Genomic DNA, 17069 nt, shown 5'->3' with positions numbered 1-17069 from the left:
CTTGTCAATAGGCGCAAAAGTTGACCCCCCAAAAAAAGTTGACAAAAAAGTTAACAAAAAAGTTGACAAGAAGTTGACAAGAAGTTGACAAAAAGTTGATAAAAGTTGACAAAAATTGACAAAAATTAGTTGACAAAAGTTAGTTAACAAAAAATTGAGAAAAGTTAAAAAAAAGTTGACAAAAATTGACAAAAGTTGATAAAAGTTGACAAAAAATAGTTGACAAAAGTTGTCAACCAATGAGACACATTTTTTTTAATTACACAAGAGAAACATGTAACATTTAAGAACAGTCTCAGATCACTCTAAGAGATTTTCTCATACGGCGGTAAAACTATAAATGCTAACTGTTTGGTGTATCCGGTGTACAGAAAAAAAAAGTGTTGACAAGCTAGGTGTTTTTTGTTAAAATGCTCTAGGATAGGTTTTTGTACATTTCTAAGCACTGTAGCATCCAATGTTCTGAGCTCTGTCGTTTGTACATTATTTATTTTGTTGGCAAGTTGTTTTTTTTTATTGTCCTTGACATTGTTTAGTTTATAATTTTAAAAAATCCTCAACCAATAAAATATACTTCTTAACTACTTATCTTATGAAATAAAGACGTTACTTCAAAAAAAAAAAAAAAAAAAAGATGATTACGTCATACCGGTGTGCCTAGGTCAGGGGTCGGCAACCTTTTGAGTCGAAAGAGCCAAATATTACAATTTACCAAATTTTAAAGTTCTTAAAGAGCCACAAATTTTTTCTTGCCAACAATAAATAGTACTCACACAATTATTTTTTTAATTTAAAAAAAACGAATATATTAATTCATATATACGTGTTTTTCACACCAAATTAGATAATATATATATATATGGTTTTATTAAATTTTTTTTCTTTCGGTAACAACTAAAGCAGTTAAACATTTACTTACAATACTAGCTTGTACTTCAAGAACAAACAATTGAGCAAACAAATTCAATGGGAGGTTGGCTTTGCAAGGTTTTAGAAAGTTTGGATACATCTGGCTCATGACTTGTTTTTAGTTTCAAACACGACTCTAAATTTTCATTTGTTAGTTGACTTTTTACTGTACTTATATTTATATATGAATATAAATAACACTTGCTCTAACGAATATGTCGATCCGAAGATAGTCAGTACTTCAAATGCCAAATTCACCTCACTGTAGCATTCTGGATGACTTCCATGAGTCGATTAAGTGCCTCAACTCGAAAAGTTGTCACATTTGTTGCGTAACATACATACATTTCTGGACCACCAACTTTTTCAACTTGCTTTTTCACTAAATTTTCCACTCCACAAAGCTTTACTTTTTAAATCGATCAATTGAATTTCAAATGGCTCTCAATCTGGATTTCGTTAAGATTTATGTTGAGGGGATATATTAGGAATTATTATTATAGCTTTTATATAGCGCTACTCTCATGCTTATAGCATGCTCAGAGCGCTCAATTTGTGGACCAGTGGGGGGGGGGGTATCTAGGAGTTGGTTTTCCGTGCTGCCTTTAGGCGCTCAGTAAACACAACTCTGCCCGAGTCGGGTGTCGAACCTCGAGCCCCCTTCTAGGTAGCCAAGCCAAGCCAAGTTCAAGCGCACTTGGCCTCTCGACCACTCTTCACGTATTGTTGAACTGCTCAAATGTGTCAAGAAATTCATCTTTGATTTTTTAAAAACTGTGCTGAAGTAATTTTATCGTGATACTGCTTTAGACATTTAAAATGAAGTAACTGCATATCTTCTGCAAAAAGAATAAAATTTTCTTCAAAATAAACTAATTCTTCTACCAATACAGGATAAGTTTTACTTTACTTGCAGTTTTAGATATGGCTCATTTCCTTTCGCTGTTATATCCACCGTAAAGAACAATTTTTGCAACCATTTGTCGTTCTTTAATTCAGGGTGATTAATGCTTGTTTCATTTAGGAATGTATTTATTTCATTCAAGCACAAAGCAAAACGTTTCAAGCCATCGCACTTCATTGTAAAAAAGGATGTCGGAATACTGTGTCTCCATCTCGTTAAAGAGTTCTTTAAACTGACGATCGTAGAGTGTTTTTGATAAGATGATGTTTACAATCTTGATTATCCAATGTATAACCTGAACTATTTCGGCCATAAATGTTTGGGCACAAAGCGCTTCTTGGTGTATGTGAAATGTAAGAATTCGGTGGTTTATTTGGCTCGAAGAATCGTTGTTGCTCCTTAATTTTTCCTGTCATACTTCTGGCTCCATGCTGTTTAAACGATTTTATTTAACTTGATCTTATTGTCTTCAAGGCATTTTTGCACGGCATTCGCTCTATCTTCCCCTCTAGTTTGTCATGAGAGTAGCAATCCTGGAAGATCTTCTTTTGGACCTTGGTAAGACATTTACCTGATAAAATGGGTAACTTGTGCCGTGCCTTTTCTGTCGTAAGACTAGCAAGTGATAAGGCAGAAGAAAGTTGAATATCTTCCACCTGCAAATATGTTATTTTTGAAGATATTTTAGCTATTCTATCTTGTACTGTTTTAGCGGATAGCGGCATATCTGTGATTTTTTTTTCAAGGTTTCTGTTGTTTTTTTTTAAAATCACGAAACAGTTCTTCAGACGCACGTAGGAAGCAGTCTTTGATATAGTCACCATTTGAAAATGGTTTGCCTTTTTGTGCAATTTCTATTGGTATCGCAAAGCTTGCCAGATTAGCATAACATGTAGATTGCTTCTAACTTTGAGAAGATCATTCGCTTCTAACTCACTTACTTGAAACAACAAACTATACGTCACAGCCAAAGCACGTAGTGAAGATGCCTTTTCGTCTTGCGTCGAAAGAGAATTAAAACTTACATAGAAACACCCGACGACGGCGTCATTTGAGAGCTTCCGACGACTGACGACACTGACGACGCGTGTAGTGGGGGTGATATAAGGCTAAAAGATAGATTCGATGCATATTCTTCGTTAAACGATTCAGAACTATTTTGAAAAATGTTTCAATAAAATAAATAATATTTGCGTATGGAACTAAAGAGCCGCAGCTTCACATCCAAAGAGCCGCATGTGGCTCGCGAGCCGCAGGTTGCCGACCCCGGGCCTAGGTCAATCTAATCATGCATATTAATTAAATTAATGACTTAGGTTCTGCCAAGTCATTGGTTTTCTTGGCTGATTCAGGTAACCCATTACATGCTCTAATAGCCCTAGGAAGGAAGAAGCATTTGTACAAATTTGTCTTAGCATATGGAACAAGGAATGTGCCTTTATCTTTCTGAATACTTTATTGGGTTTCGTTTTTGTATTTGAAGATTATGTTTTAATTTTTTTGTATAATTGCTAATTTACTTGTAAGTCTTCTGAAAGCTTTTTAAATTTGGTGATTTTACTAAAGGTGTTACTCTAGTCAAATTTGCGGATAGAACTACTTAAAATACCACCAGAGGCGTAACTAGAGTGGGTGAAGGATGGGGAAAATTTGAAAATCCACCCAAGCCCCCACATGCAGGGACCCCCAAAATAGGGTTGAGCACCCCAAGTGATGGAAAACCATAACTTTAGGATCGCCTTTTTTTATAATCAGACTCATCATAGGTCTTGCATTTTGAGAATTTGTCTTTAAAAAAATAGTAAGATAAACAGAAAACAGATTGATTACCTGTAAAAAAATGCTCTTTTATTGCTATGGGAGAGAAGCTACTGGGTAACATATTGTAACAAGGTTGCGGAACTTTGGGATAAAAATATGATTTTTTTTTTTTTTGTTAGAAGCAGTCCAAACAGAGTTCGAAACTAAATTAAAAACATATTTTTGGGCTCATGGCATGAGGCGGTCGAGCTGGGTCACTTTATGACGTCGGCAATATCTCAAATCCTTCGAGATATCACAGATGATATAGAAGTTAAAGAACAACTGCTTTTGGTTGTTTTATAAATATTTATTCATAAACTAGATCCTATATTCAACTTGTTTTCCTTAGCAACGACTGCTCTGAACCTAGCAACCAGATCAGTAACACCAGTACAAGTGATGACCTACGTCACTGCCAGCTGCTGAACCTGCCAGACCTCGACCAGTCCCAAGATTACGTCAGATCCAAGATAGTGGGTCTTCTGGATCGCCTGGTGGATCATGGATCTGTCGGATTCCGGGTGGATGCTGCCAAACATATACACCCAGCGGATCTGAAATACATTTATGACAACGTATGTAATAGTGTAATTCCCGTTAACGGTTAACGAGGGTGTCATGTGGTCACCGCAACGACCTACCACCTTTACTTTCCTCCAACTAATATCTGGTACCCATTAGAGCTGACATATGACATCGTATGTAATAGTGAGTGTAATTCCAGTTTTTAATGTGTCGATTGTATGCGTTATAGCAAAGCAAAGCAAATTTACCTCTTCAGACCTAGTGATCTATATAGCAATGATGTAAAGGTCATCTGTTTCTGTGGTCCACGGCTAACGAGGGTGTCATGTGGCCAGCAAAATGACCAACTGCCTTTACTTTTCCTCAACTAATGTCAGGTATTCATTAGAACTGGATGGACTCAGAGGCTTCCTGTCTTCACCAGGATTCGAACCCGGAACCGCCGTTTCGGAACCCAAGCGCCTTATCGCTCAGCCACCGCGCCTCCTATTTATTTAAATATATTTTTTTTTGTTTGATGACATTGGTTTTATATTTTGAGAGAGTGAAGGAGCGTTTGGGTATGCTGAAATTAAATCTTTGAGAGACCTAGACTCGTTGGTTCATAAAGCATAGTGTCGGAAATTCTCAAGATGGACACAGATAAAGTGGATGGACACAGATAAAGTGGATGGACACAGATAAAGTGGCGTGGTAAAGTGCTTGGCTTCCTAACCTGAGGAGACTGGGATTTGATTCGAGACTTTTCATACGCCCCTGAAGTTTCCCTGAGTCTATTGGGGATCTGACTTCTTTTGCTGGAGAATTAAAGGCGGTTGGTCGTTTTCTATTTGTTATCTTTGATAAGCTTTAGGCCACAAGGTCTGAAAGGTATACATTTACTTTGCATAAATAAATTCTGGTTTTCATGACTATATCTACAACACCTCTATTCTAGTCAGAACTTCATGGAGGAACCTGGACGCTGTTCTTAAAAATGGCTCTTACGTTGTTTATAGAAGTTAAACAGCTGATGTATATCGCTGAGAAAAGAAATGCTAGCTCGTTGGCCAAAAGGGGGAAAACTTTAGTTTGACTGTTACACATTTTAAAGTTAGAAAAGCTGGAAGCTAAAACTCTAAAGTGTCAACATTAAAGTGTAATACCAAAAAAAAAAATGACTGGAATAGACATGTAGTGTGAAAATGTTCCATTGTTCTAGAAATGTACATATGTGTTTAATTATTGCTTCCCCCCCCCCCTTTTTTTTTTTAATTTCCTTTTTAATGGCATGCTCTTCTACGTAAAAAATAGGTCAAGGACGTTCTCCCTGGAGGAAGGCCAGCGTTTATTAATGAAGTTGTGAATACAATACCAGATGCCATCTCATCGGATGAATATTATGACCTTGGACTAGTTACAGGCCAGTTTTGTTAAAACAAAATGAATTTACTTTATGTAATTCAAACAGCATAGGGTAATCTATATATATAATTCTCTTCTTCCTTCAAGAATTTTGACGAGCAAGAAGTAAAGGAAAGATCACTCTCTTATTTCTGCGGCTAGTCACCATACGAAAAAACAAGAAAGGGGGGGGGGGGGGGGGTTTGGACTAGGAAGTAAACTATCTTTAACTCTGAAGGAACATCCGAAACATGTAAAACATTTTACAAATAAAAATTTTACAAACATTCAATAGCAGCGCCGGACTTAACAATTGTGGGGCTCTATGCGAAACGGATTTCGCGGGGCCAAGTTTGGGTAAGAAAATGTAAGAGTTTGTATTAGAAAATAAATTCGTCTATGCATTTTATTCATTTTTTACTACGTACAGAATTTCTTAACGAGCCTTGCGTCTAGCAAAGTCATGCAGTAATATCATAGTAATTCCGTTTCCTACATAGATCACGCTCAATAGCAAGAATTACAAAAGGTTTCAATCTATCTACGAGAATTGTTCACCTTAAGTAACTCTTCATTTGTTTGAGGCGCGAAAAGCCTCTTTTACCAGATTCTACAATTACGTGATAATGGCGTTTTTTTTCGCGCGTAGGATTAGCGTTTTCCATATTGAATGACACCCCAAAATGACAATTTTTGTCTATATATTTCCATATATTTTAAGGACTTTTTCGTATATTTTATAATTTCGGGAGATTTCCAGGAACTTCTGGTAAATCGACAGGAGGACGCGGGAAATCTGTTTTCAATTATAATATGGTTTAATTTAATAATTTATACACCTAGAATAAGCGCGGATCCTATGAAAGTGTGGGTCATATAAAAGTGCGGGGCCCACAATTAAATTCTTTTACTCTGTTCATCACTCTCAACTGAATATTCGTTCCTTTAAATTATTACTTCTAGCCCCCCTCGTAGTGGTGCTCTACAAATTGTCATTTTAACCGTGTTTTTAAATCAGTATCCTATCGCCGCTTTGGCGTGTCCCTAGAGAATGCTGAAAACGTCCTTAACGCATGCACATTGTATTAAAATTGGCCATGATGTGTCTAAAGCTAAACTAACCAATATCTTTTATGAGAAAATATGTCACTTGTCAAATTTAATTTCAGAATTCCGATACAGCGAGATGATTGGTGAGGCACTGACCAAGGTAGACTACTCAAAACTCTGCGGCGTGTTTCAGACCCTGTTGAGAGAACATAGTGCTCTTCTCTTCATAGACAACCATGACACACAAAGAGGACGCGAGAGGCCTGGCTCCATAGTACTCAACTATAAGGTCAATACACTGTCAAAATAGTGTGCAGCAGGACCGACCAGCAATGCTGTGCAAAATTATATATAAAAAAAAACAACTTAATTTTTTACAAAGCTTATATCACGTTGTCTGCGTGGTGAAAAAATTTGTACTTTTAATTTCTCCCACACCCAATCTCGAATCAAGTTGAAATTTCGCAAAATTATTTCTTGTATCTGACAAAATATTTTTTTAAAAAAGTTAAATAATTAATTAATTAACTATTGGTAAAAAAATGGTTGTTGCTATGAACAAAGGAAAGAAATGATACTTGACAAATGTATTGGTATAATATGAAGGAGGATTGAGCCCCAAGTTTTTATTCACGTCGTACAACTTTTGTTTTAATGCATTTAAAAAGCGATCACGGAAACATTCAACCAGATACCCCCCCCCCTTTCCCCCTATTTCCCAAACTGGCCTTGACGAGTGATAGGATCACTAAAAGATAGCTAAAAGCATGAAATATTGCTAAACAAAAACCATTAGTAAAAATATTTGTAATCGCACAGATATATTGTTTTAGTCTACACCAATTAAAAAAATCTAATTACATGACTGATCTAAAAAAATTGATACAAATACACTAAATATTTTACTCTTCAACATTTTAAAAAGTTTTTCTTGAAATAAATACATCGTTGTAGCGGGACTCTGTGTTATTATCGTCGCAAGTGTTTATAAAAGAAGAAAATAATTTGACTCTTTCCTTATTCAAATTTAGACTCATTGAACTGTGGCATTTGTTAAAGTTCTCAAAAGGTATCATTTAGAAGCCCATAGCTTGATTAAATTTGTTAAAAGTGAACCAAAAATATTTCTTTCATGACAGACTCCATCACTCTACAAACGTGCGCAAGCCTTCACTTTGGCTGCTGGCTATGGTACTCAGAGAGTCATGTCCAGTTACTTTTTCCAAGACACCGAGGCCGGACCACCCGCTGACAGCAATGAGCATATACTGGACGTGTTGCCACACGCGGACGGAACTTGTGGTAACGGTTGGGTCTGTGAGCACAGGTAGATTTAAACAACGATACCTCAAATTATATCCGATTTTAATTACACTTTAATAAAATATCCTTACATTAAAAAAAAAATAAGTATGTTTACAAAACCTTTTTCTTTGCATTATCACAAAATTATGCTTGGGGCAAAACACTTGGGCAAAAAAACAGACGTACATGACAGCTAATTGTGAATAAAAGTAATCTCAACTGACAGCAGAGCAGTTTAAACCAAGAAAGTCTTATCAATTTAACAGGGCCAGCCTTATGCCAACTTTAATGAGTGCTCCAAATTGGGCCCCGCTCCAGGCAAGGTTACGCAGTCGTACCATAGATGTATTACTATCAGTCATGTATTTTGTCAGAAGTCAAGATGTAGGATTTCAATGATTTGATCTGGTGTATCGTAAGATTGACGGAACTTTAATTGATCCACTAGATTGCTTCCTATGCATGTGTATAATATTCATACAGATAATGATCTAATTAATAGTAACAGTTGTTATTGTAAAACAATTTAGAAGAGGGGCCTTGCAAGCATCCATTAAATCGGGTCCCACAATTCGTAAAGCCGGCCCTGCAGTTGAAGGCTCTTTGTGCGTTTGTACGTACATATTTGGGGTGTTATTGTGAAACAGTTGCAAATAACTGGCCAGGTAGTACTGATACGTCTACTTTACCTAACTCATCTAAATCTGAATATTTTGGCAGGGATGAACTAGATAGGCGAATAACAGTTAGTGGATACTACTTACATTGGGCTACCCTAGTTGATCCTTTTTAAAAAAAATCTCCTCCGAAGTGAGGCCAACAATTAATAAGGGCGTCATGTGGTCAGCACAGCGACCAACCGCCTTTACTTTCCCCTTTACTGTACATCACTCAGTCATTAGGTCCCACGCCATTGTATACAGGTTGAAAGGAATTATATCTACTATGACAACAAGTAGAGAAACCTCCACAAGTTGACAGACTGCACCGGTTACAATTGTTAACTTGTCGCCAACCCAAGATTGAGGCCAAACATATTTTGTTTGGAAAAAAAAGTAAACGCTACATAGCAAAATAAAATGTTGATTTTAAATATTTTAAATACAAAACAAAAAAACAACATATTAAGCTTTAAGAAAATTGAATAACTTGTATTTGTATAGAAATTTTAATTAGTGACAATCAGGACTATCCCTTTTTCTTAACCAAACTCTCCCCATTTCTCCCCCCCCCCCCCAAGGGAAAAAAACAAATGGGACGATATGGACACGATTGTCCCCCCTCCAACGCACGATTACGGCTACCCATTATTACAATGTACAATACCTAATGGAAAGCAAATCCTTACATTAAAGCTTAAAACACTGGCTTTGAAGTTTATACAAATATGGGGACATAGTTCAGGATATTTTGAGGGAGTTTTTTAAATTCTATTTTTTTTAAATCGGTTTTTACACCAGTGCATTTATTTTTTCACTTTGGTGTCATCCCCAAGTTCTCAACTAGTCAAGAGTCATGGGCCTAAGCGCAAAGGGCTCCTAATGGTCGTGGGCCAGGGCTCATTGAACCCCTTCGCGCCATGGATGCTACACCACAGCTGGAGGCTTTCTAAATTAAGTGATTTTATTAAAGGTGTTACTCTAGTCAAATGTGAATATTCGTTTGTTATGAATCTCGCTGCTCTATTTTGTGTCTGTTCCAGTTTCTTAATGTTTTCTTGAGTTGATGGTTCCCATATAGAGGATGCGTATTCTATTTATTATCCTAACCTAGGTTAAACCATAGACTATATATATACAGGACTGCCAACACTAAGGGTAACTAAGCATAAGTTTCGTTCAACACCAAAATGTGAGATGAGGTACTTCCGGTAGAAACTTATTTTACAACATTCACGATGTTTGAATTATGATGCCAGCTTGGATAATATATATTTTATTCTCTTTTCATCACAATTGACAATTACTTTTTACATTGTATACTAATTAGTATGAGTTGAACAAGCGATAAACGGAAGAGTCAAAACATTTTCTAGAGTGTCATTTTTTACTTATATACCTTACCAACTTTTATTTACACCTATACCTATTTTTTAAATTTATTTTGAGTTTTGTTTACAGAAAGTATGCATTATATATATTTTAATAGAGAATTAACCATTAAAAATGAAAAGAAATAATATATTTATGACTAAATGAAAAATATGCCTAAAACTTTTGGCTCTGCAAATTATTATTTTTTTAACTAAATAAAATCCCAAATAACACCCCATTCTTCTAAACATAAATTAGCCAATGTTGTGGCTATGTGAGAAAACAGAGAATTATTGTGGAGTGTATGATTGTGTGTATTGGATAATTTTTAAAGGATTGGTGGCATGAGCAATGCGTATAAAGGGACTTAGAAAACAGAAGATTTGAAAATGAAGTGATTATGATTATAGTGATTATGTTTTATAATACAAAAGTTACTTCAAAAAAGAAGATGATTACGTCCTAAAAAGAATTATTTATTACCCTTTAAGCTGTATTTATTTTAATTTATCAGGAGATCAAAAGCATGTAGATATTTGTTAATTTAAATATGGCTTATGTTGCTTATAAAAGGATACACAAATTAGGGCCTACTTCATAATATTAATAATGTTAGAATATAAATCTATAATAAGTAGTATTAAAATTTCATCACCATCATCATATGTTGTAAAATCTGGCTTATTATGATTAGATCTCTAAGGTAAACAAACAACTGATTTTCCATTCATCATTTGGTGTAAAATTGATGGTTTCTTTATATAATAAACTAATTCACCGGAAGTCATTCTACTAACACTACCCTGCAACCAAGGACGCCTCGGTGTACGGGACTTATTTAATTGAATAATATAGGCGTGGTGCGCACAGTTGGCAGTCCTGTATACATATATATTCTATGGTTAAACTGACCAATGAACATTTTGTTTTATTTTTTATTCAGCCGATTATAACGCATGTCATCTCTAGGTGGGAGGCCATAAGAAATATTGTCAAGTATAGTAACCTGGTCAAAGGTTCACCACTTACTGACTGCCAGGCCACGGCTAACACAGTCTCCTTCATGCGAGGTGATAACACTTTGTTTTGGATGACCAGCGATGACGTCACATCAACGGAAACTATATTGACAAGTAATTACATTTGTGTGTGTGTGTGTGTGTGTAAGGACATTTGTGTGTGTGTGTGTGTAAATGTTCTTTATAATCAAGGATTAGGCGTGTGGTCATAATGGTCTGGGATGACATAGAGGTGCCCACACATCTGGTCAAAATGTATTGTTCATTCACTTAGTCTCTTGACTCTTTGGGGCACCACAGAAGCTCATTCCACTGTCTCTCACCTATCCTGTCTTGGCAAATATATATTAGAGTCTGTTTTATTGGCATTATATCATTATATATAAATTCTATCTAGATATGTGAAATGGTCTACCACATTAAGGGGCTGTCCGTTTACGGTGATCATTGGGGCTGAGTATGTTTTATTGGGCGACTTCTGGAACATGACTTCTGTTTTCCAGAGGTTTATAGATAGACCGAAAGAGGCGGCAGCGTATGCAAATTCGTTTACCGCGTTCTGGAGGTCATGTTCATTGTGAGCTAGCAGGGCGCAATCCGTTATTGCCCTGGATGTGGCAAAATATGTAGGTCACAGCTGGGACTGCGCTGCCACGGGAAATATTGCATTCCTCACCGATCTTTGGACTCGAAGACAAGCCTTATTGTAATTCTATCTATCTATCTATCTATCTATCTATCTATCTATCTATCTATCTATCTATCTATCTATCTATCTATCTATCTATCTATTTATCTATCTATCTATCTATCTATCTCTATCTATCTATCTATCTATCTATCTATCTATCTATCTATTTATCTATCTATCTCTATCTATCTATCTATCTATCTATCTATCTATCTATCTATCTATCTATCTATCTATCAATCTATCTATCTATCTATCTATCTATCTATCTATCTATCATTAATTGTTATGTCTATAAATCTTTCAGATCTAACAGATGGTGCGTACTGTGATCTCATGACCGACTGTCAAACAAAGTATGTGGTCCACGATTCAGGGAATGTGACACTGACCGCTGCTGAGGACGGCATAGTGGTCCTAGTGCCTGGTAACAATCAACATTTGTTGTTTATTTTTATTTTCACCTCATAGCTATGTCAGAAGAAACTTTCTTGTTATTTGGAAAGTACTGTAAAAAAATAATCATTTATATTATGTAATGTGTTGGACTCAAATAGCATTCGTATTGATTTCCATAACATCAATAACAAAATCTTCTTTTAACTTGTAAGCTTTTTCGAAAATTGTTGGGTCCTAGTGCTGACTCTTTCAGAATTTTAAATACATTTATAATTCTTTTGTGTGTGTGTGTGTGTTCTAAATAGATTTGCAAATTCTGCCTGGTATTGTGCTTTGTAGGATTGTAAATGAAACCTGGCAGAATTTGGGTAAAGCCGAAATACAACCAAAACTTTCTATTAATCTAAGTTAATGTCTTCACCTTTGACATGTATTTTTTCCATATGCATATCAATAGACCAGTAATCAATAGGTCAATGCAGCGTAATCATTGGATCCCTGTAACACTTTGGGTTTTGTTATTATGATTACTACGACCCTCGGGCAAACAAAAAAAAGGGCTATATCAAAGCAGATCTAGAGAAAGGGCAAGGCATGTTGTAACACGTGACTCCCTAACACCGGAAGGTAAACAAACATAAACAGATAACCACATAACGGAACTCTATCACAGTGTTTCTCAAACTTTTTTGTCTGGCGGCACAGTAAAAAAAACTACAAAAAATTTCACGGCACACCACGAAGAGCAACAGTTGTTTTAAAATAAAAAAATAAAAAAGATTTTACTCGTTTTTAAGTATTACATTTAATGTGAAGGATGTGCTTGTTTTTGAGAGCAAATGCGATCTAATCGAGGCTCCAGAGTCGACAAACAAACTCGCATTTCATCGTCTATTGTAAGAAGTCTCTCTCTTTTCTTAGATTCGATTTCAGTCAGTGCTGAAAATCCAAACTCACAAAACCATGAAGATGCAAATGGAAGAATTATTTTGATTGCTTTTAAACTAATTGCAGGATATAACTTGTTGATTGAAATCCAAAACACATCCAGGCTTTTCCCGGCAAAACTTGACTTAAGAACTGCATCGTTCTTTTAAATCAATGAGCTGCTCTGCTTCTTCAGTTGTCAGATTTGTAGCTTCATTATTTACAAATAGATAGCTGACTCATCCATACTCATTACTTCCAACTGTTGGAAAGTAATGCTGCAATGCAGGTGTGTCAAAGTGTACAGAATTTCGGAGGTGATTTCTTTATTTGAAGCACATTCATTGTAAGTAGGAAAGCAGTCGAAGACTCCTTTCGAGATCTTACTTTGCCACAAAGACAATTTTTCACTAAATGGCTTCAGTTATGAGGATGCAGTGATGATGGTTTCTGATGGTCCTTGAAGACTTAAATTCAATGAATTTAATTTGTCAAATAAATCAGAGAGAAATGTCACCTTAAACCACCTGAGATGAACTCCTATTGAAAAATCAGAGCAGGAAGGACTAGTCCTCCCGTAGTGCTCTGGCAAGAAACTTAGCCGTCCGGCGTAGTGCCTCATAGCTACCATACAAGTCGAGTGACTGCACAGGCAAGTCCCCCCTTAGCTCGCGGAGCTGGGGACACTCGTACAAGACATGCGACACTGTTTCGACGCTCTCTCCACAGTGACGGCATCGGGAGTCAAAGTTAGTGCGGAACCGGGCAAAGTATGCCCCAATAGGACAGTGTTCCGTCCTGCACTGCGCAACTATTGACTGCTCTGACCTCCTCAGTCGCCACCATGGATCGTCGCGATCTGGGTGACGCATGCGCTGCCAGACACCACGTGCTCTGTCGGATTCCTCCCAGGACTTTAACCACTTCTCATGAATGAGTGCTCGGATTTGTGCCGTTGCTTGTAAGTACGTGCTTGGTGCTTCGAGGTGTGTGGCTGCCATTGCACCCTCCCTTGCGAGGGCGTCTGCCGTTTCATTGCCCTTCACGCCGCAATGTGAAGGCGCCCACTGCATATAAACGACAGCTTCAATAGCTCGGCGGATGTTATCTGCGGCGCCGATTGCCTCTTCTATTACGGGCGACCCTCCCCCGCCGCCACCCATAACTAGGAGACTGGAGCGAGAGTCAGTGACCAACACCACCGTAGTGGCGTTAGTCTCGCGTTCGAGCATTCGGGCCCTAATGGCCTCGAACGCCCTAGTTATCCCTGTCAGTTCGGCATCCATGGAGCATGCAGCGTAGCCGCATGGACCAGAGAGCCTATCTGGTTCAGTCCGGTCGGGGTAGACAATAAGGACCCCATACCCCGATCTATCGGGGTCCCTCATTACCGACCCATCGGTATAACAGAATATGGCATCTGATGGGTAGGATTTTATAGTTATGGATGCCAAATTTTGGAGAATGGCAGGTGTTAATCGCCTCTTGGTGGCTCCCTCTTGCCCTAACAGGGACAGGTTTATTTGTGGGGCCGGCAATCTCCTCCACGGAGGGCACGTACTGATTCTTCTAATAGGAATTCTATCAGTGGAGAGTCCAGCTGTATTTGACAAATTGGCCGCTATGTGTAGGAACGATCGCATTTTAATGCGGTTCCTCTCTCTCCACTGTCGCACTAAAATTGAGGTGGGTAGCCTAGAGTCGCCCCTTTTATAGCGCTCGTAGGCCGTAAGTACTGCCCTCTCCCTCCTAAGATGTAAGGGTGCCACGTTTGTAAAAATTTCAGCAGCGTTTGTTGGGCTTGTCCTAAAGGTGCCACAAATGAACCGTAGAGCCTGTGCTTGTACCCGGTCGAGTGATTCGAGGGCAGTTTTACTAGCATATACTTGAACTGTATAGCTGTATTCGATTTGTGATCTGACTGCCCCTAGATACAATGTGCGTAGCATGTCAGCTTTAGCACCCCACTTTGTGCTGGCCAGCTTTCTTAATAACGCTAACTTCTCCGAGGCTTTTCGTTCAACTTCCTGGACGTGCTGGAGCATTGACAGTTTTCTATCCAGGGTCACCCCTAGATATTTTGGCGTATTTTCACGCTGGAGTCGCAGCCCACCGAGTTGAAGCTCGAATGGAGCCTTAAGGATGTCGATTCCTAGGCTGAACAGGGACCAGGTCGTTTTGGCAACGTTTATCTGAATCTGCCATTTGTCGCAATACGAGGAGATGGTATGGAGGTCTGCTTGAAGTGCCGCCTGTATTTGGTTGGCTTTCTTCCCGGTTGACCAGAGGACAATATCGTCAGCATATAGCAGTTTTTTGGACCGTAGTGAGCTGGGCAAATCATTAAGAAAGGCTATGAAAAGTGTACAGGACAGGGCGGAGCCCTGAGGCAGGCCATTAAGTTGTTGTTTTGGCTTGCTAAGGGAGTGCTGGTATTTTGTACGTGTGCTCCTCCCTGACAGAAAGGATTGTATCCAATTGTATATTTTGCCCCGCACACCCATAGCTCTTAGCTTAAGATAGAGTCCTTGCTTCCACACACGATCGTAGGCCTGTTTTAGGTCTATGAACACCGCGTATGTGCTCTCGGACCTCTGGAACCCGTCGGCCACCTCCTGTGCGAATGTCGTGACCTGGTCGATCGGGCTCAAGCCTGCCCTAAAGCTGGCCTGTTCTGGCGCCAGGATACCGGCACTCTCAAAGCACCAAACTAGCCGCTCGTTAACCATTCGCTCAGCGACTTTGCCAAGGGTTGAGGTTAGTGAAATGGGTCTGTAGGACTCCACGTTAGTCGCGTCTTTTCCCTTCTTAAGGACTGGTACAATGACAGCACTCTTCCAGGCCCCGGGCAGTCTGGACTCTGCCCAGGTTCGATTCATAAACTCCAGGAGTTTATCTCTCGCAATGCCCCCAAGGTGTTTTACCATCTCGGGGGTAACCTTGTCTGGCCCCGGAGCTTTTCGGTTTTTGCACTTAGCTATCGCTCTGTCCAGCTCAGCACGACAGAAGGGCGCGTTGCGCGTTGCTTGGCTTTCCGGCTCATCCGGCTCCCTCTCGAGCCTCTTACGTTCTTTGTTGAGGGCTTTGGACATGGCAGACTTCTTTTCGGGCTTGCTGATTTTAGCAAAATGTCGATTCAACAAGCCGGCCATTTTGGTTACCGTCGAGACCGGCCCTCCGGGTGACAATAGAGGGGCAGCCGTTCGCGCTGTGTCTTTGGCCTCTAGGTTTCGCAGAAGACGCCAGGCTTTCGAGGTATCCCGAAGATCCATCCCGGCGCAGGCAGCGTTCCAATGGTCCGACCGGACGCGTCGGGCCAGCTCACTCGTGGCTCTACAGAGCCGATTGTACTCCCGCCGGATTTCAGGGGTACCCTTCCGTTCAGCAAGCCTCCGGGCTCGCTTACGTCTCAGGACCAGCTTATTCAATTCCTGAGACCACACGCGTTTCTGCCTTACGCCAGGATAAGTCCGCGGGACAAACCTCTTGGCCGCACCCAACATAGCTGCTGTTAATTCGCCGTATATGATGTCAACGTCCCTATCCTCCACTGCAATATTCATAAGGGCAGTGTTGACTGCTGCCTCGTAGGCTGGCCAGTTCGCCTTGGTGTAACTCCATCTACGCGGGGCTTTTGGGGTTACACCACTGGCCTCTGAGAGGGCAATTGTGACTAATATGGGTCTATGGTCACTTCCAATGTCATCTAGGACTTGAAACTGAGTATGTGATTCTAGATTAGCTGTGATTAGAGTAAGGTCTGGTCTAGATTGGCTGCCATTTCCGGTATGGTATAGAGTTGGGGGAGTATGTTTATTTTGCAGACAGAACAAATTAGAATTATTTAGAAGTTCATGAATTTTATGTCCCGATGAGTCGGTTGAATCATAGCCCCACTGCTGAGACTTAGCATTAAAGTCTCCTGCGATGACGTTGTGAGAATTGATATTGGTACCGTCATATTCGAGACTAATTTCGTGCTTGGGGGGGTTATACAGATTAGTTACCGTGAGTTTGCGCCCTAATTTATGTATCTCGAGGGTGATGGCGTCGGTACGCCCATGCACTCGTGGACCGGGGACTTGTGTAGCAACCAGATTGTTGCGTACATAAGTGATGAG

The 17069-nt window shown here is 39.2% G+C and overlaps 1 protein-coding gene across 1 annotated transcript in view; it reads left to right on the top strand.

Moving 5' to 3' along the window:
* Positions 1 to 17069, top strand: part of LOC106071375 (uncharacterized) — a 35102-nt gene that overhangs the window by 5098 nt on the left and 12935 nt on the right. The window contains exons 5-10 of the mRNA XM_056038241.1: positions 3966 to 4191; positions 5435 to 5543; positions 6694 to 6863; positions 7714 to 7901; positions 10882 to 11045; positions 11930 to 12049. Coding sequence (XP_055894216.1) covers positions 3966 to 4191; positions 5435 to 5543; positions 6694 to 6863; positions 7714 to 7901; positions 10882 to 11045; positions 11930 to 12049 — 977 coding nt within the window. The remainder of the gene's footprint in view (positions 1 to 3965; positions 4192 to 5434; positions 5544 to 6693; positions 6864 to 7713; positions 7902 to 10881; positions 11046 to 11929; positions 12050 to 17069) is intronic.

This window comes from Biomphalaria glabrata, chromosome 8 (genome assembly GCF_947242115.1).
Source record: "Biomphalaria glabrata chromosome 8, xgBioGlab47.1, whole genome shotgun sequence".
NCBI lineage: Eukaryota > Metazoa > Mollusca > Gastropoda > Planorbidae > Biomphalaria > Biomphalaria glabrata.
This window is presented reverse-complemented; position numbering and strand designations above follow the sequence as displayed.